Here is a 20373-nt window from a genome sequence, read left to right on the forward strand (position 1 = left end):
GACTACGTTATTTTATATATCGTAATAGACATAGACTGTACCACGAAATATTAAGTAAAAATAAATTTGATTAGGTAATACACCGGCGTTCCTTTTCTTCCTTATCAACCCGAGTTTCGGTCCGGATACACCGAGTTCTTTTTGGATTTCATGGGATGCGCAGGAGCGAGGGTATCGAATAAAAAAAAGTCGAGATTCCATTTTTTCTTCTTTTTTTTTTTGTCCACCTTTATTTAATCGTAGCATATACTATTTCAAAGAGTCATAAGTACGATGTAGTAGATAAAAAAGTACAAATATTTACAAAATACTGTAAAAAAGAAATGGATTACAAAATGCCTAGGGATATGAAACGTCGTGTAAAAATGGATCTTGAGTTCGCTGCTCGCTTACGCTTTTCTCACCGTGTATGACTAGATATTAGAAGTAATAGGTCGCTTCATTAAAAATCACTGGCGCAGCGCTTGTTTCGCGTCGGTGTGTCGGCCGCGTCAACCCCTCGTCTTGCCGCGAAATCGTTCGGAACGACGACGCATGGAACGGACAAGAGTCCCGGCGAAACCGAACGATTTATCGATATAAATTGGGAGAGCGAAATATGTCGCAGTCAATGACGGCGACAACTGCGGATCGTTAAACGGCAGGGAGAACATTCAGGGCGAATCTTCTCGATCCGACGAGAGACAAGTCGACGGGTCGACGATCGCAGCCCCGGGAAATACGATCAGCGAATGATATGAGCATAGTTAGATCCGTGATATAACTCGACTAATTAGTCTTGCAACGATTACGAACCGCCAGTCAAGTTGCTGCAAGGTATGTTCCTAACGTACTTTTTATATTACAAGAATATTTCTTGGCTGCGTATACTGCGAACATTTAGGAAGCATTTGAAAATTCAGGCCGGACCTTTTGCGAGCGCGTCCGCGAACGCTGTTACACCGTATCGATCGACGATCGCCCGCGAACTTCTGACGATCGAAATCAAAGTTTCAGTCTGTGGAATATCGCGCGATATCCAACGGGAACTGTGCACGCGCGTTGATGGAAATGTGAAGCGATCGAGGCGAACGATCTAACGACAACGCTCGGAACGCCCTTGCAAAATCGTGATTTGCATAGGCACGTGGAGCAAGGTCGCCCTTCTCGCACGATACCTTCGTTGCGACGAGGGTGCATTAAATTAGGGAATGGTCGTATTCGCTATGATTATGAGAACGTTTAACGTTACAGAGATTACTCATTGGCAGTGTTTATCTTACTGTCTCGTACATCTAGATGCGTATATGATACATTATATATTTTATATTGCGTATACGTATGCAGAGCTGAGGAATATTTTGAATACTGATCGACCCTCTCTCGTGTTTCAGCCAGCATCGTGATTATCTCGAAAAAGCTCGATAACCAGCAACAACCGAAGGTATTGTTACGACTTTAGGAGATCGCACCTCCGGTTCGATGTTCGCACTTCGACGTTGACAGCTCTGTACGTATATGTATTTGCGATTGTTCGCGTGAGCTACGATGATAATCATCGTGGTAGAATATCCGATGCAGGAATAGCACGTACCTAACACGATCGTATCGAGTATTCATGCTGAATTGTAACCGTGACCTATAATCCCTCTATTATCTCCTGTACGGTTAAAAACTTGTTCGCGGTTCGTGGTTCTTTGTACCATTCGAGTAGTTCGATCGTCGAACTCGGAATGAAAGCCGAAGATACGGAAACGCAGGCGCAACTCCCGGAAACTGAACGCCATGGGACGAAGCCGAAAAGAAGATTTCACTGCGAAACGGAACCAAAGAAACCGAAATGAAAGGAAATGGTTTCGTTGTATGAATTTCGTGATATCGACAATCGACGTATTCAGCCAAGAAAACGATGCTCCTTTCTTGATCTATTCTGCCTGCCGCCCAAGTACAAAAATGGAAAAAAATGGAAAGATGTTTCGCGTTATAAAATTTCGACGTGACCGTAAAATCTTCGTTTGTGAATTTTTTTTTTTTTCTCTCGATAAACGGAAGGATTTTTTCCCCCTTTGGAAAGGGACGAGAAACAATGAGAACGGTAGCGTCGCATCTCTCGAAAGTGTGTGTAATCATGAAAAATGAAAAGTCGAATCTCGCGATTGTACTTAACGAACGAACTTACGCTTACACCCACGGTATATACAAGGCCGTTTGCTTTATCTTCTTCGAGTTAGTCGACAGTAATCGCTTCTGGCTATTTTCTCCTTTCATTTCTTATCATCTCGCGCGTACACGAAACGGCCCATACCCGATCGCCGTCGTTCGCCCAATCGTCGATATACGAACGATACACGGAACTGACTTTCTCATCGCTTGATCCATCCTGTGTACGCACGCACACATACATATACATATGTATATATCAAATTTGTATTACATATAATTATATATGTACGCGTCAGACGCAAGTGTACGCTATAAATAATCCTTAAGCCTTAGACCTTAACGGGATACAACGTGTAGACTTGAATTAGGCGGGATATAAAAATCGTCGTTCGTTCAATGTTGATATGGTCGTGATACTTTCTTAACATTCACACTGTAGCTTGCGATTTCTGCCGTAACGACAACATAGCGTATCTTACGAATATTCGATGTGCGGTGATCGATATACCTATCGTTACACTGATATTGAATACTAAATATTGCGTTAGTCGTATATATTGTAGCGTGTACTGGATCGTAAGTATCCTTACTTAATCCGACATTAGCAATCATTGGAGCGGATCCTTCTGTCAGAAATAAATTATATTCTTATCGACCTAATGGACGCGACAGAATACCGTAACACGAGTAATCGTCGCGGGATCGGGCGAGAATCGGGATCATCCGAACGCGACGAGTTCACGGCGAGTCCGCGCGGCCATTACCCTTATCGCGGTATCTCCGATTTAGAGCCTCGTGGCATTGTCGATCAATCTAAAGACAACTGTCGACGACAATTTCACCTATTTTCGAGACGACCTCGTCGAAGGTCGGTCTCTCGCGCGGGTCGTTGGCCCAACATTGAGCTTGAAGCTCCTGCAAGGCAGGCGGCGCGGCTTTGTGAGGCTTCCACGCGAGAGTTTGAGCTTTCAGCGCGGCCAACACGGACTCGTCGTTCATCTTGATGAACGGCAGCTCACCCTGGTGGAACATCTCCCAGACGAGACACGAGAACGAGTAAACGTCGCTCTTGGTCGAGTATTCGTCCTCGTAGACCGCCTCGTATGGCAACCATCTCAGAGGGATCACTTGGTTTCGATGTTTCGTGTACTCCTGTTGATACGGTTCTTTGGTCATGCACGGCAACGAGATTTTGATCGTGAGGTTGCTAGCGATTAGACAGTTTCGGGCGGCGATATCTTTGTGAACCAGACGGCTGTCCGCGAGATGCTTCAAGCCTTTCGCCGCTTGATTCGACAGGGAGAGAATCTGCGCGACCGATAGCTGTGGTGCTCGCGGAGGCTTCGACTCGTGGGTCGGGCTCGAGTTATTGTCCTTTCGCGAGGCGATCAGGAATTGCTTCAGGTCTCCCCAGTCGGTATACTCGAGAATCATGTAGTCCGGTTCCTCCTCGCGGCACAGACCGATCAGTTTCACCACGTTCTCGTGGTTCAGCTTGTGCAGAAGATCCAGATGACGCTTAAACTCCTGGAGAGCAGTCTCGTCCTTCGTATTGATCAGACTCTTCACCATGACCAGCGTCTCTTTATCACCGTCGACTTGATACTTGGTCGAGTAGACCTCGCCGAATTCACCTCGACCCAGTGGTTTCAGTTCCTTCAAATTGCTACGCGACGCGGCGATCTTGTCGTAATTCGACTTGGACTTCTTCGACTGGTTGCTGCTCTGACTCTGAGCGGTATCCGCGCCGTCGCTCTTATTGTGGGAATCGCGGTTCTCCTTTTTCCTACCGGTCGAGTTCATCTTGCTGTTGCTGGTCTCTTTTAGCTCGGTCTGTTCCTCTTGCACCTCTCCGTTCTCCAGTTTTTCTGCGCGATTGAAATCGGATTATTCACGTGCGGACACTTACAACGGCGCGAAGTCTGAAACGCTTTCGTTGAGCGATCGAAGGAGATAGATACCTTCTGCCTGTTCTTGGAGATACTGCTGCTTCCTACGACGTCGACGGTAACGACAGTAGAGCATGAGACCCACGACCAACACCATATACGCCGCGGCCGCGCTCAGAGTGATCGTAACCGTCTTCGTCATCATCGATCCGTCGTCCCCCACTTCCAAATCCACGTCGAATCTGTACGTGTCGCCGGCTGCAAGCAAACCGTACACAGTCTTCGTATCACCGCGGAAATTCTCGTTGAAAACGCCAAAGGAAAAAAAAAAAAGAAAATAAAAAGAAAGCCGGACCACGAAGAAGATACTTACCTTTCACGTTCAACTGAACCTCTTCCCGCTTCAAACCTCCGCTGTTGCCCGCCGTGCATCCGTACTTCCCTTCGTCGCTCATGTACACTTCCTTTATGTACAAACTTCCGTTTCCGAGCACCTCGAAGCGGGAATTGTTCAGATTGTTCATTCGAGAGTCCCTGTCCCACTGGATGGTCGGCTTGGGATCGCCTTCGGCCGCACAGTGCAGCATCACCGGATACCCCTCGATCGCCTCCGTCGGATTCTGCGGCTGGATGGTGAACTTTGGCGCGACTGTAACAAGCAACAAGCGCGTGATAGAAACGCTCGCGACCAACCGGATCGCGACGGATCGTACTTACTGACTACGTCGATGCTGATCGTGTGATTGATCGATCCCTGCGCGTTGCTGGCTATACACGTGTAACGACCCTTGTCCTCCTCGAGAACTCCATTGAAGTGAAGAGTTCCATTGATATCTTGCACGTGCTTTGGAAATTCCTCGCCTGCCCCCTCTTTGATCCACTTCACCGTCGGATTAGTGGCGCCCTGAGACTTGCACGGCACTTTGGCCGTCGAGCCAAGCTCCAGCCGCTTGTCCACCGGTTGCGGGGAGAACTTGAGCTTCTCCTCGACCGTCAAACTGGCTCGCTCCGAAAATATCGACGGGAAACCTTTCGTGAATATCTCGCACATGTAGCTGCCCTTGTCGGACAGGTCGGCGCTCTTTAAGTGCAGGGTCACGTTGCCGTGGTGATCCGTTACTCGATGTCTCGTCGGGCCGCCGCTCTCCTTCACAGGCTCGCCGTCTTTCAGCCAACGTACGTGGGTCACCGGCGGTTCCATGCCGAAGTAGGAGCACGTCAGCGTCACGGAATCTCCCTCCATTACGCTCAGGCTCTCCGGCGAGCTTATCAGCGTCGGTGGAGCTGGAAAGACGCGCGAAGAAGACGCAGCGTGTAAAAAACCAGAACGAAACGCGACTAAACGTTGCAAAGTGATAACCGTTACACTTACTGGAAATCACCACTTGGGCGAATATATCCGTCTCCCCGGCCATATTCTCAGCCACGCAGCTGTAATTGCCATCGTCCTCGCCTATTCGAGCCTTCGCAACGATAAGCGTGTTATCCTGAACGCGCACAGGCCCGGAATCGCTTATGATGTGTCCCTTGGGATCTTTCCAGTAGACCTTCGGGGACGGCAGACCGGATGGTTCCAAGCAGCTGACTTGCAGCTCCTGATCCTCGCCCACCACGGCCACTTGGTTCGGCAGTAGAGGCTCGAACGAAGCCGCCGAAAGGTTCATCAAATCTACGACACGCCATCGTTCGGTCGTCGGAAACGCGTTCGAATTTGCACGATTTGCATCGATCAGAAAAGCAACGCTTACAGGCTATCTGAAGGTCGACCGTGTAGGTGATGCTGCTATCCCCTCGATCGCCGTGGCACGAATAAAATCCTTGGTCCCTGTGCTCGGCGGACCGTATCACCAGAGTACCGTTCTCCAACACCGTCCTCTCGTCGTCGGTTTCCAACGGCCCGATATCCTTGAAGAACCACTGAACGGAATCGGCGTCGTCGAAGGCGCAGTGAAGCATCGCCGGTTCGCCGCGCTTCGCGATCAGGTCCCTGGGAACGACCTTTATCGTGGCGGTATCGTTACCCGAGACGACCAGGGGGAAGCTTTCCATTTTCGGAGACGATCCAGCCTCGTTCTTCGCCAGGCAGCTGTACATTCCGCTGTCCTCGGGTACGGCTCGGTGAACGTGCAGCTTCTTCTTCTTGATCTCGATCCGATCGCTCCTTACCACCGGTTCGCGGTTTCTGAAAACCGCGTTCGTTCGCTGTTTTCAAAAGCACGGCGAGAGGAGTCTGCGGCGATGGATTTTCCATCGATGAGAGGTGGTAGCGTGCGCGCGCGCGCGCGCGCCTACTCTCTCGGAGCACGAGGCTCGACGCGACGCCGGCAAGAGGAGGGTTATAAACTCGCGAGGGCGAGGCGAAAGGTGAAAAGCACGGGCTAGCGAGGAGCGGAGAGGGCGAAGGAAAATGTCGCTTGATAATTCAAGGGTAGTTCCGTAAACGACGGGTGTCAGTTACGCGACGCGAGATTGAAGTTAGTCGAGGGAAGCTAGGGGGTTGCGACTCGCCCTCGGAGCCGCGGCTTTTCGCGGAATTATCAAGCTTGGGGTTATTTCATGGCGCGCAACGGGTAAATAGCAACGAGTTATGTAACGAACCTGTACCACTCGTACTTCATGTCTCCGGAACCGTCCACGTGACATCGAAGTTCGATCTCGCCTCCCACACGGATCGCGGAGGGTAACTTCGGCTGCTGTAGCTGCACGCTCGCCTCGCTGATCCCTGAAACAGAAATTGCCGCGGATCGATCAGTCCACACGGTCTTGCGAATAATTTAACGAGCCACGCCGTCGCGTTTTCCTTCCGGTACGCATACAAATTTCATTCGATATCGGTAAATACTTTCAAGGGGGGAATTCCGCTCGCTGCCTCGCGGCCACGCTCTCTCGTATCGACGTTGCCCTCTTGGGGACACGAGGGACGGCACGCGGGACCAACTCGCGGCGAAAGAGCGGTGGACCGTAAGCGCGGCGCAGCCAGTCGGTGGATCGAGAAGAATCATTTTTCAAGAGCAAGGCCGTTTGCGGAGGACAAAAAGCGACGGAAGGCGGAAAAAGCCAGGGGAGGAAAGAAAGTCCGACGTGGTCCTCCGCCCTTTCCTTGAAAAAACCTCGTGAGCGAGAAAGGCGGCTCTCCCGCGGTGGTTCATGAATCCTTAAAACGCGAGTGAAGTTATTTGCCGACGTCTTTCAACGAAGTCTGGGTAAATTAAGAAAAAAAGAAGAGAACGGCCCGAAGCGTTTGTTCCGCGCAAACCGGAGGACATCGCCGAAAGTCGATGGTGGAGGGAACTCTTTTCTTCTTCGTCGGCCTCTTCCTTCCTTTTTTTTCTTCGAGAATCGCGAGTCCTTCTGACCGTCTGGACGGGTCCTGTCGCGGATGCAGCACGAATCGAACGCAAGAACGAGCAAAAAGCGAGGCAAGATCCGCGCGACGGAGGGGAGAGAGAAGGAAAACGAAACAGAGAGAGGAGAAGGGGGACGGATGGCATCGACGGGGACGTTTTATTTGATTCGATTAAATCCGTGGGTTTGGTGCGGTGACTTCGTCGTAGGTAGGTTACACACTCGCTGGCAGACGGTCGCTCTCGAATCCCTTTGCAGCAAAAAGGGACTAAGAACAAAATCGACCTGACATTCCCAGAGAGCAACTTCCACCCTTTTCTTTTTCTTCCTCCTACGTCGTTCGTCGTCTTCTCCTTTCGGCTTTCTCGGTTCACGGTCGGCAATTGCTTTCCCTTCCATTGTCCTACGCTGCTCTTTCCCCGTTCTGGAATTCCGCCCAGCTCTGTAATCGCGCTTTCCACCGTGCGTTCTTCGTCGATGGATTCCACACGCCAGACAGGCCGGCAATCGAACCGGCTCGTTTTCGTATTCCCGGCCACGTTCTTATTCCGCCGACTCGTTCCGCCCGACATAAGCTTCCTCGGTTATTTCGCACCATGTATGCGACGCACGCGTCATCCGTCATCATACGACCGGCTTCGAAACATTCCCGATGAACGGCTGGAGAAACTGGCGAGTAGCTAACGCAGAGGGGAACAGATTCTCAAGGTAGAAACCGCAGACGGGCAACCTGTTAACGAAGGGGGCCAACGACGAGTTGATCCCGGTGAGCACCGACCAAGAAATTCGAGACCGATATCTCGGGTAACTTACGGACAGTTTACCGGAGACCGTCGGGACGATAAGGCTTCCTCCGTTAATTTAACTCGTTAGCCTTCATCCGCGATCGATCGCTGTCCGACTTGCGGCCGGAAACTCTAATTTCTAGTTTCCGGGTTCGATAGCGGAGCGCGACCGCCTAATCGTCTTATTCTTTTCGAACAACCGAGCGGCGATCGATCGAACCGATGCGACGACCGATGCGATGGTCACGCGACGCCGACGAGCGTGTGTTCCACCGATTCGAAAGCAATCGGTTAATTGCTTCGAGACTCCGTTACGCCTCTCCGTCGACTCGATTCCATTACGATCGACCAGAGTGTAGCGCACGGATACGCCGCCCGCCATCGATCGACTTTATGCATTACAAGATTATTCTCCGATCGGGAAATCTCGAACGACGAGAAAGAGCTCAAGGAGGAGCGCGCGAGTCATTAACGAATCGCTTCGGTTCCTTAATTTTTGCCGCGTTCGTTTGCATTCGCAACCGCGCCAACATCCTTCCGGGGATCGAATCGTGACTCGCGACGCATCGATCCGAGATGCAACGACGCGATAGGAGCATAGACAGATAGGAGACGATTCGCACTGCGAGTCGTCGGAAAAAAGTGACGGGATATAGGAATTTACTTCGCATGGATGCCTGGTTAGCCGTGAAATGGAGACGACTACTCAGCGCGCGCTCCACGCATCCCCGAGGTGGCATTATTAACAGCCGACTGGGCCCGCTCAGCCTGTCCAATCCTTTTACTTTTACCCACGACGATGCCTCTGCTCGCCTTTTTTTATCGCGTCGAACCGAGCCGAATCGAGACGAGACGAGACGAGTCGAGAGGCTAGCTTTTTCTACAGTTTCTCGGGGAAACGGCGACGGGGTACCCGTTCGAGACGTTCCCTTACCGAATTGATTACTTCGCGAATTAATACTTTCCGCCGATGCGCTCCGTCTCTCCCATTTCCCCGTCTCCCCGCTTTCGGGGAACGCGATGCACAGATTTTATTTTATCTTTACTTCAGGACGTGCGAACGTTAACAACGCGCGTCGCGTTTCGAATTACCGACGCTTAGAAACGGTTCGACGACGAGGCAAAGAACGAGAGCAATAGAAACGAAGAAACACACGGAGAAAGAGAGAGAGGGGAGACCAGATAGCGGACTAAGAGAAACCCCGTCTCTCATCGACGATAGTGCACGTTGATCGACTCGTTTCCTCACCCTTTCCCCTGGTGTACAGGGCCCTGGGTACGCGAGCGGATTAAAGGGCCGCGCGTTAAAATGCCCGCGTGCTCTTCTCCGGCATTGAGTCCATTAAGGAGCATTAATCTCGAGGAGTTATCCTCGAGGAGGAAGATATTCGAACGCTGGCGCCCGCCGTCGGTGCACAATGCGACAATAAAGAGTGACAAAGCTCGGAAGGAAGAAGGAACGATCACGAAAGGATGACCGTGACGACAGAGGAAACATGGTCGGTGAAAGAGGAGAACGCACACAGAGGGGGACAGGGGCATAAGGAGAGCTCGTTTGTAATCGCGAAACTCACTTTACGTCTGAGGTCTCCATGAGATTTTTCTCGACCACTCGACTTGTTCCTCTCTCGTCTCTTCGTCTTTACCGCGACGTTTCTCTCTCGGTAATACGGGGTTTCTGCCGTATCCTCTTCGAGCTGCGCTCCTCCCGGCTCACTCCGCTACTCGGAAAGCCGTGTTTAAATGCACAAACGAAGCGAGAGATCAAAGGCACCGCCGGGCGGGCGAGCGAGCGCGCGCGCGCTCGCTAAGTGAGAGCAACAGAAGAAAAGACGAAGAAAAGGAGAGCTGGAGTGAGCGAACCAGCTAGAAAGGCGAAGGGCAGCGGTCGAGAGAAGAGAGAAAAAGAGAGAAAGAGAGAGAGAGGATAACGTTGGAGCCAGAAGGTAGGGAGCAACGTTTATTATTATCATCGTGTACACCGGCAGCGACCAACAGCCCCACCTTCGTCGGCGTTCCCTGTCGCTTCCTCAGCATCCACAGCAGTCGACATGAACTTTCGTGTAAACATCGAGGATGACGCGCGTGCGTAGCGAGACGATTCCTGCAGCTGCAGCTACAGCCACAGCCTGTTCGCGGAGAAGCCGACCTTCTGCATCGAGAGGTAACCTTGGCTCGAAGGCTGACCCTGACATCTTCGACCCTTTTCTCCGACCGCACGCCACTTCCTTTCTCGCAGTATTCGTCTTTTCTCAGCGGCTCGCGGTTCGCGGCAGAGGGACTTGCGTGCATTTCGACGAACCACGCGATAGACTTCCACGAATTCGGCCGCACTTTGCCGGATTCGACTTCCAGGAACGCTTTCGAACGCCGTGCACGAGCGCTCGCGATGAAAATAATTAAAAATTTCGATGCAATGAAACGCCGAGCGGGGCTCTAACGAGCCGTCTGCCACGCTCGGATGTAACGTGATATTTCTTTTTCCAAAGGGGAGATCGGCCACGGATCGAGAACACGTCGACAGATGCGTGTAATCTTCCGGGGGATGTCGACATGTCGGACCACCCAGATGGAATACAGTAGTTTCAGTCAATCTGTGGCCAGACATCACCAAATTACTGGAAACGCATTGCGCACGCTGTACATCGAAAGCTTCTTCGGTAGGGCGACTGCACGTGCCCGGCTTGCCGAAACGTTGGAACGCGTGTATTGCGATTTATCGATCGATCCGAGTCGTCAAAGGAATCACGATTGACGTAACTTTAGAACGAGATGAGTGATCGTCTCTGTACGTAATACTCGCGTATAGAATTCTATCGCTACGAGGATTCTGTTACTACGCGTACTTACGTGCCACGTTAAACAGCAGTCGATTGGAGTACAAAGATAGAGTGCAACTCTAGAAATAGCTGTGAAATACGATACTGTGCATGTGGAAAGCCGGCACGTATGTACACAGCCGATAGTCTATAGACGAAGTTTATCGCGGAAATTATCAGAGGCCCGCTTCGTGTCACGGATCACGGTGGTCGATTAACGATCCGATCAGCAGAGGCTATTTTCGCGCTTTGACTGCGACTTATTCCGAACGGGAAAGCCCGGCGGTATTCCTCCTTAATGGAGCGTTCGACGAGAATCGGACGAAAGCCGTTTGCACGCTCGATTTCCGTCTTGTAAAGCGCGAGCAGCCAGCGCGGAAAGAGAGGCAGCGTCAAAGCAACGAGGAAAGTCGGGGGGAAAGTCGAGAGAGCAACGGACAAAAGTGATTGCTTGCCGACAGACGCGACGCTCTGATGTACGAGTCGAAAGGTATCGCGCAACGTCAAGAGCCGTGTCTTCTTCGTCCTCGTGCGCTACCTATTTACTTACAAACGCCATATAAAATTCTCTGTAAGTATAAAGCCGGCTCGAAGATTTCTGGCACGTGCGACCGATCATCTCCTTCAAAAAGGTTCAAAAAGGAGACAGAGGTGGGGAGGGGGGGGGCAACGTTTCGCGAATACACTGTTTTCAGTTGGAAAAGCGAACGTATCGACGCCGCTGGGACAATGCTTTGCGAGTTGGAGGGTCGAACGGGAGCGAGGCCCGAGGCGGTTGAAAAACAGCTGCGGAAACAAACGGCAGAAGTGGCTTTTCTTCCACGAGAAAGAGGGAAAAATTCGTAAAGCGAGCGCGTCGCGAGCGATATCGAACCGGCCGCGAGCGTAGACGATCGAAATACACAATGGTCTCGTCGGAGTCGAGCTAAAGGCTACCAACAGGCGCGGCTCTTCTTTAAAACCTCGCCGTTATTAAACTTTTAATACGCGTGATTATAAATTGCCTTGCATAAATATCCCATCGATAGCGAACGGATGCAGATTATTCTTCTCCTTTCGTGGTCCTCTTCTTTCGATACCGAACAAGCAGTGGGAAAGAAAAAGGTACAAAAGAGAATCGAAATACGTTGGAATCATAAATACACGAGGGCTATTTACGATTCTGGAATACCATCGAAGAGACATAAATTTCCGTGAATTTGTGCAGAGCGATTTAGCGATACAAATTCTCGCAGACTCTCGTGACTCCGCCGGTTTTTTATTTCGCGGCAACGGAGAAGAAGAATCGTCGAGCTCGAGGTAAAGCGTCAGCGTCGAAAAGTGGCATTCAAAGGGAATTTCTTCTCGTTGTTTCGTTTACATACGTGGCGGTCCGTGAAAATGAGCCCTTTAACGAGAGAACCGCATACAGTGCGTTGCGCGCGGATTTTAACGAGGCTCTGTAAACGGATAAAGAAGAGAGAAACGCGTGTGTGCCCGGCGGTACTCGAGAGTGACAATACGAGAGAAAAAAAGAAGAAACAAAAGTTGAAATTTCGATCGAGCTTATCGAATGGCCTGTCGGCGTGTCAGGTTATCGCTATGATCGGGTGCACCGCAGACCGTGTGGCGCCGACCTTGCCAGCGATCGCTCGGAATCTATGAAAGGGAACGACGGGCCCACTATCCTTTTGCCGGTCGAACCTCCATTCGCAAACCTCCTCGGCATTCTTTCTTTGCCGCTGTCGTGCCGTGTGGTGTGCAGCGTCAGCGTTACGGAGCGAACTGGTCGAAAAATCTTGAAAGTCGGCCGTACGTGCTCGTGACGAGCGGTCGAATTAAAATTTTCCAGGGGTCTGAGCAAACGAAGGGGGCAGCGCGGGAAAAGGGCGACGAAACAACGGAACGCGACAAAGGGAATGCACAGGGCTGAAAACTCGGGACCGCGCGCCAAGGATAAAAACGAAATAATTTTCCTCGTTGAATTGAAACGATTCCCGCGAAAGGGGCATCGCCCGGGGAGCTAAAAGCGTCCCGTTTCAAATCTAATATCCCTTGAAAAGACAAAGCACTCCCCTTGGAGATCGTTTACGTACATTGTAAACCGAAAAGGACATGAAAGAATGCCGCCAAAGGGGTGACGGACGGCTGCCGGCACAGAGAATCCGAGAAAGAGAGCGATAGAGCGAAAGACCGGGTGCGAGACGAGGCGGAGGTGTGGGCGAACGGGCGAAGGCAGAGGGGGTGAGGCGTTGAGGGAGAAGAAAAGCACGCCCGGGTCCCGTTTTCCGCGCGACGCGCCTCTCCCCGACCGATTCCGCCTTTCCACGAGGCCGCTGTTTATCCTAGACGTGCAAACAAGCCGCGGTTTTCTCTGGAAACCTTCGGTCGAAAGGAAGAGGGAGTGACGCGAAGCACGCTCGAGCCTCGGACCGGTCGTGTCGTGGCCACGCGGACGCGGACCAACACCCGACGTAAAACGATGGGAAGAATAGCCGCCCGGCTCTCTCGTTGAATTATTAGTGGATTACGTCGTGTCGAGAAACCAGCCGGGCCGCGTTCTTCTCACTCGAGGGACGTTAGCCTCGCGAACACCGAGAAAAAACGAGCGGAGAGGGAAGGGCCGGCGCATCGAAGGGAAAGAGTGGCGAATGCCGGCACAGACAGAGAGACGAAAGAGATGAAAGGGTAGGCGAGCTAATTCGCCGACAGGAGTGTCGGTCAGAGACACCGCCGGTCTACATGTACTCGTTTCCAGACACGTTGCTTGCAGCCTCGATGGACCAACCTCGCGAGACTAGCAACGGCTCTGACTCGCCCACGAGTCTTTGCGCTTCTCCCAACCGTTCGCAACTTCGCGCCGCTTCAACCGTCGTCGCGTACCCAGAGTTTCGCGGTCGTTCCTGCGGTTGTCGAATTTCGGATAGCCGCGGGGTCTCCGGAGAGTCGAGTTCCTCGAAAGGAACGCAGAAACGGAAGCTATCGTCGGACGAAGCACTTCCACGTTGATCCGAAATACATCCGATCTCCGGTTTCTCTCGTTCTTCGTATAACTTCTCTCCTCTGTCGAAGTTTGCTGCGATGCGCGCGTTTAAAGACCGCATACCCTTTAAGGTATCGGAATTTATGAATGGCAACGGTGACCCAAAGAGACGAGGGAAAAAAAAGTTGAACGACTGAGAAGGCTCACAAAAAAGCGTGTTATCCTCGGGTAACACGAGCGGGACGAGGATACAAAAAGCAGAGCGGATCGGTTCGAGCCGTTTCGGCCAGATCAGATAGAAAGACTGGAGAGAAAAAGCGTATACGCCCGCGGGGGCTAACGCAACCCGAGAATCATTGTCGTAGATACCGAACGATCCGTAAGTAACCAGCGAGGCGGCGTGAAAGCCGATACGTTTTACGAACACAATTACAATTGCCCGGAGAGCTCCGAAAGAGACGCGCGTGCGAAAGTACGCCATAGATCGACCTACAAGACGAACGGCTGGCTACTGGAAATCGACGCGTTTCTTCAAAGGGCAGACACCGAGTTCCGAGCCAATCGCCGAGAGATCGTCGCGAACGATTGCTTTCTAAATAAACAAATTCGCTGCCACGACTCGACCCAATCTCTTTTTCTTTTTAAACCGTATCGCTGGCGGCGTTCCTCTTTCGACGAACCCGACACCGTACCGGCATGGCCGAGCCAGATAAGCCCCGGAAACGCGTTGTTTACGCGCTATCGAACTTATATACGAGACCGGGCAAACTATGCGCACGGAGCAAACGCGAGAACCACGAACGATCGCAGTCGCCGTATCGTCCCGCCGATTTGTGCGTCGCTCCGCGTCAGGGCATAACCGTAAAATGTGAAATATAGGAATGGAGGTGCGGCACACGAATGCGCACAGACGAGCGGAAGAGGCGAAAGGTGACAATCCACGGTGGAAAAACCAAACATTTTTCCAGCGAACGACTGGAAAGGAAGGCGACAGAAAATATTTCATTCGCGCGTGGATCGCAGGCAGATTTTTAGCGAGCGAATAAGCATCTGATTTTTCGTTCAACCGCTCGGTCGACGTAGAATCAGCCGTACACGCGTCGTAGCAGCGTATTAGGGGGATAGAAAGGGAAGAAAGAGAAAGAGAAGGAGAGGGTAGCCGACGTACCCTCGCCAGCACGCCGTTCGAAAGACGAAGACAGACGAACGGCGAAGGTGCGACGAGGAGATTAAGAGAAAGAAGGAGAGAACGCGCATCGGCTGGAAAGAAGAGAGGCGGACAGATACCGTAGCAGAAAGGGAGCGAGAGAAAGAGAGGGATGCAGGGTGGCTCTGTTCGGGGGTCGGTCGTTGCCATGGGGATGGTAGTAAAGCAGGGAAAGAGAAGGGAGGGTCGGTCGATGCAAACGCACCATAAAGTTTTATGGCTCTCCAGAACTGTACCTATCCGCCCTCGTCTGCCGCAGCTCTGGGTCGCCGGCTCGCTTCTTCGTTTCGGGAAACTCCGCTGCTACGCGCCTTTGACCGAATCGAATTTTTTCCATCCGCCGAAAAATCAACCGTATCGTCGAGAAACAAAGGATATCGACGTTGACTATTCCCGGGGCGCGCGCTCCGTTCCCCGGAAGAATCAATTTTAACGCGAATCCGCGCTCGATACGGAAGAATATCGTATGACTTTCTTTGAAAAAAGCTGGACGACTTTTTTTTCGAGCGGCTCCCCGACGATCGTGATCGTTCTCTATCGGGCGAACGGGACAAAAGGAGAAACGGACTATAGAGACGCGTCGAACCGATATTTTTCCGCGTTCGCGGAGAAAACGAAGATCATGGAAATAGCACACGGTCGGTCGCCGATGGGTCTTCTCTCCCGATAGTCTCGTCGTGCGATTGTTCGAGCGAAAAACGCGACAAATCTCGCGCCACCGTGAAAAGAACGTTTAACGTTGATTATCCGCGATTCATCCTGCAACGCGAACCGTTTTAATTGAGCGGAGAGATTCGCGAGAGTCCGAGTCGCGCGCCGTTAACGAACGAAATCGATTCTCGCTCGATAATTTCGTGTCGGCGGGCTAGCTCGATTCGATACTCGGGACATACAGGGGGTGGTTCCGCGAACGGAAAAAAGCACCGACAGAGACGGAGAAATCGGGGCTTGCCAGGGATTTTTAGCAGCGAACTTACTAACGAACGGGTCTCTCCACCTCGTTACTTTTCGCGTCGCAATTATTTCGCCGTGCTTCGAATTTCAAAACTGTTTATACATTATACATCGATCGCTCTCCCGCCCCCCTCTCTCTCTCTCTCTTCTTTCCTCTTTTTTTCTCCATGTACGCGCGGTGATCAAATATTTTTGGGAAAGCTATTTCGGGTTAGAAATGCTTCGAACAACGATCGAACGTTCTTCGTGCTTCTCTGTCGGTGATAACGACGCCGGCGAACAAGACGCTGTTGCATCTTTTATGACACGTCGTAAAACGGTGACATAAATCCTCTTTCGGAATGGTAAGACTCGAGATAGGATATCGGTCGTGGTCGATGACGAACGCACGGGGATTATCGGGGTAATAAAAATGGACGGCTCTGCAGCAGTCGGTTCGTTTACTTTCCAGAAGAACAGAATCCACTACAAATCGTCTCTAGGAGATATTGTACGCTAGGACGATAGATAGTGCCGTGAGAATCGTACTCGAGCCGCTCTGAACACCTTCGAGGAAATGAAATGTAAATATTGGAACGAGACGCTGCTAGGTATTCGCATGGACGAACCTTGTAAAATTCTCGTTCGTTCATTCTCCTCGGAAGCGCGCCGTGACAATTTATCCTCGCCGTTTCGCCACTTAAAACGTCATGCACGGCCTTACAATTCGCTGCGACTCCTATCGTTCGAAATTCGACGTTTCACACTTGAAAGAAACAGCAATAAGTACGGTAAAACCTTTGCCACGGAAATAAAGCGTTTACACGCGTGTCTCCAGAAAAATACACATCGACCCGCGTCTCGCGTCTTCCACGAATTATCCAATTTCAGGAAAACTAGAAGGCTGCGAGGAAGGAAAAAAGTCGAACGGCGAGAGCAAGAACGAGAGAGAGTGAGAGAGAGAGAGAGAGCGGGCGAGAGAGCCGAGGGGGACGCAGAGTGTATTGCGAACGTGCCCCGAGTGCCAATCCTCAAAACCACCCCAGAAGGAATACAAAAACCGTGCGAGAGAGGCGAGGCTAGGTTCCAGGGGGAACGTATCCGGCAGGGAGACAGGGATAGAGCCAGAGAGAGGAACACGGTAATTATTTTCGAACCGTCAAACCTGCGTGTGAAGAGGGTGATGCCAGCCGTCATGCGAGAATCAAGGGTTACCTAGCCGAATAATACTTAAGCTTTATTAGCGGCGTAGTCGAGCTCGAAAAACTCCTTCGAATTATACGTCTCCTCTCCCTTTTCTCCGAACGAGTACGCTGAATTCCCGTGAAAATCCCGACGCTTCTCGCAACACCGCGGAAAATATCCTCGTTACCAACGCGGCGCCGTTAAGGTCGTTAAAAAGTTAGCAACCGAACGGGTCGCGCCTTCCGCGGAAGTTTCGCAACGTGTATCGCGGAAAACTGTGGCTGTCCGATAGCCCTTCGGTATAATTTAATAACGTTCGATCGCGCCAACTCTCTCTCTCTCTCTCTCTCTCTCTCTGACTTGCGTCGCATTCCCGACGTCTTATCGAGCCGGGAGACATCGCCTACATAAAGTCGGAGGAGAACAAGGGGCGAGAGGGGCACCATGGAGTCGTCCGATATCTACGGTTTAAAGCGGGCTTTAATTAAAAATCTATTTGCAAGCAACTCGGTATATTTCTACGGCGCGATTGGTAATTGTAAGGCAAACACAGCGGCGAGCTGAATACCGCTTTCATCGCTTACAGAGAGAATCTTAGACGCTGCGATGGAACATCGAGTCGTACTGTTTGCCGAGTAAATGTTGCCGGTATATTTGAGCACGTATAAATCAATAAAACAAACTGTAGGCAGGTGTACGCTTCATCGGCCGTTTCAACTCGGCCAGTGCAGCTCAGCGCGCCTCTTTAGCCGCGCGTACTGAAAAGCCAACTAACTTCCATAGAACGGAACGAAAGCGTGTGTCTGGTGGTTTCGTTTGTTTTTTCTTTGTTCGCGGCGCAACGTTCCATAAAAAGTCTATAGTATCCGGCAGCACAAAGGCGCCGTTTGTTTTCCTCTTTTTCAAACTTTTACCGGGTTAATCATATAATTAAATCGAGACGCGCGGTCCCAAAGAAGTAGCAAACGAGACCGAGCTTTTGACAAATTCCCGTCGGAAAAGAAAAAACGAAATAATAGAGACACAGAGGAAGAGAGAGACAGAGACGGAGACAGAGAGTTTTCTCTAACGATTTGCCGCATGGCGTGAAATAGAAACGTTGGTTGCGTACGCGCCGCGAAGAAGAGGCGAAAAAGAGCGGATATTACTTTTCGAGCAGTCTGCCTGGCCTTTTGACCGATTCCGAAGTGGTCGGACCTAGCTTTACCAGCTATAGGCTGTTCTCGAATGAAATCTCACCGCGACGCGCATATATTGCAATTACGACAAGAACCTCTCGCAGGCTTTGAAAGAAACAAGCGATAGAGAGGCGGCGGAGGCGGGTGACAGAAAGATGCAGACGGCGGCAGCATCGATTCGAGCCGCTCATCGCTTCGGCTCGTTTCTTCGAACGAGAGAGTAGCGTTGCCAGATAAAATTGCTGGAAATAGTGTCGCGTATCTGCGACCAGATACACACCGATACACCCACCGAGTCGAGAGACATCGGAACGCCGAGATAAATTAGTTTCCCTCTCTTTTTCTTTTACGTCCACGCTCGCCTCTCTACGCTTCCACAACGCGGTACAAAAAAAAAAGGATAAAAAAGGGAAGGAAAAAGGAAAGAGCAGAGTAGCGCGAGGAAATTATTACGTTTTTAATTTACCAGGGACGATTGGTTTTCACGACTCTCGGCGCAAATGAACGACGAAGGAGCGTGGAAAGTGAAGGGACGAAAGTTCTCGTGATTGCAGACGGCAAGATCGATCACAAAGTTAGAGTAAACATCGGAGAGAATTGCGACGTAACGAACGACCAAGATATCCTCCGTTTTCTTCGGAATTCGAACCAAAGAGCAAACTCTCCTTCTCGGCTGACATTCCGCAATTGCATTTCGTCTCGCGCTACCCGAGAGGAAACGCATCGCAGCCGAGCGATCGTAAAACCGATCTAAAGATCAGGATTTCGCTGCCGATATTGCTTTCTCGCTATTCGAGAGACAGAAAGATGGATGAAATTTGCGGCCGTGCAATTGCGTCGTTGTATCCGCGCCACAGATAACATCGATTTGCGAAAGGTGAAAACCGTGAAGCGAGAGGAGGCCGAGGCGAAAAGCGAACGTGAGAGAGACAAGAGAGGATAAAGGACCGGGCAGGCAGCATCTCGATAACATCGGCGAACGGAAATTTCGATATTACATCGGACGCTACATCGAACATCGATGGCGCCTCTCAAGAGCGATTTCTGATTCGCGCTGGCAGCGTAGCGATCGTGGTTCGACGCGACACCCTTTTTCGAAACGGATCTCGGTAGGAACGCGATGCCGGATCGTGGAACAAAAGCGACCATTGTCGCGACTGAAAATCAGAAACGGCGAGATCACTTCCGTCCCCAGTCTGTGCTCGAGTTCGAGGGTCGAGCGCCTGCTAGCTCGTTCGCTTTCTCGCGTGAAATTGAGCCAAACAATGTGCGCGTGGCGGCGGTCGATGCTTAGTGTACCAAGCTCCCGCGTTAGACCCGCGTAACAGAATTCGAGTGCATTGTAAATTCGTGCTCACTGCTCTTTCCTTTCTTCGCGTTGTTTAACAACGCCGGCATATCCTTTTTTTTCCCCTTTTATCGATTTAGGAAAATAATGAAACGCGCCGTCTGCAAGGCCTTTACGAGTACGCGGTAACTACGAATCGAAAAAAGAATCGCACGCAGAGGGCAAGATTGCAGGATAGAGAAGGGCTGGCGGAAAGAAAAGAAAAAGGTGGAAGAGGGCGCGGAGAACAAGGGCGGATAACAGGTTAGAGAGGTAACGACGAAATAAAAAAAAAAAATATTGCTCAGTCGTGCGATTTCTCTGACGACCGCGTCCCCAGAAGTTCTCTGACGACAGGAAAAACGGCTTGAACACCAGACTGACGTGTCGGTGAGAAACAAGTTTCATTTTACGGGTCGGCGACTTTCCTTAACCGGAAATGAAAATTTGGAGCATCGTAAAGTCGCCCTCTTCACGGTGCTCTTATTTCCTAACAAATGGATATTTCTTCTTATCAAAAAAAAAAAAAAAAAAACTATTGCATCGCGAAACGATGATGGGATAAGTCTAGGAATTGGCAGTAGGATACGTGTAACAAATA

At 51.0% G+C, this 20373-nt stretch overlaps 1 protein-coding gene across 1 annotated transcript in view; it reads right to left on the reverse strand.

The window, feature by feature from the left end:
* Positions 1-195: 195 nt before the first annotated feature.
* Positions 196-20373, reverse strand: part of LOC122566516 (inactive tyrosine-protein kinase 7-like) — a 36382-nt gene continuing 16204 nt past the window's right edge. The window contains exons 3-9 of the mRNA XM_043723904.1: positions 6630-6753; positions 5780-6213; positions 5404-5700; positions 4749-5315; positions 4405-4680; positions 4104-4289; positions 196-4010 (exon numbers count right to left, since the gene is read on the reverse strand). Coding sequence (XP_043579839.1) covers positions 2956-4010; positions 4104-4289; positions 4405-4680; positions 4749-5315; positions 5404-5700; positions 5780-6213; positions 6630-6753 — 2939 coding nt within the window. The 3' untranslated portion in view covers positions 196-2955. The remainder of the gene's footprint in view (positions 4011-4103; positions 4290-4404; positions 4681-4748; positions 5316-5403; positions 5701-5779; positions 6214-6629; positions 6754-20373) is intronic.

Source organism: Bombus pyrosoma, linkage group LG1, assembly GCF_014825855.1.
Source record: "Bombus pyrosoma isolate SC7728 linkage group LG1, ASM1482585v1, whole genome shotgun sequence".
In the NCBI taxonomy this organism is placed as follows: domain Eukaryota; kingdom Metazoa; phylum Arthropoda; class Insecta; order Hymenoptera; family Apidae; genus Bombus; species Bombus pyrosoma.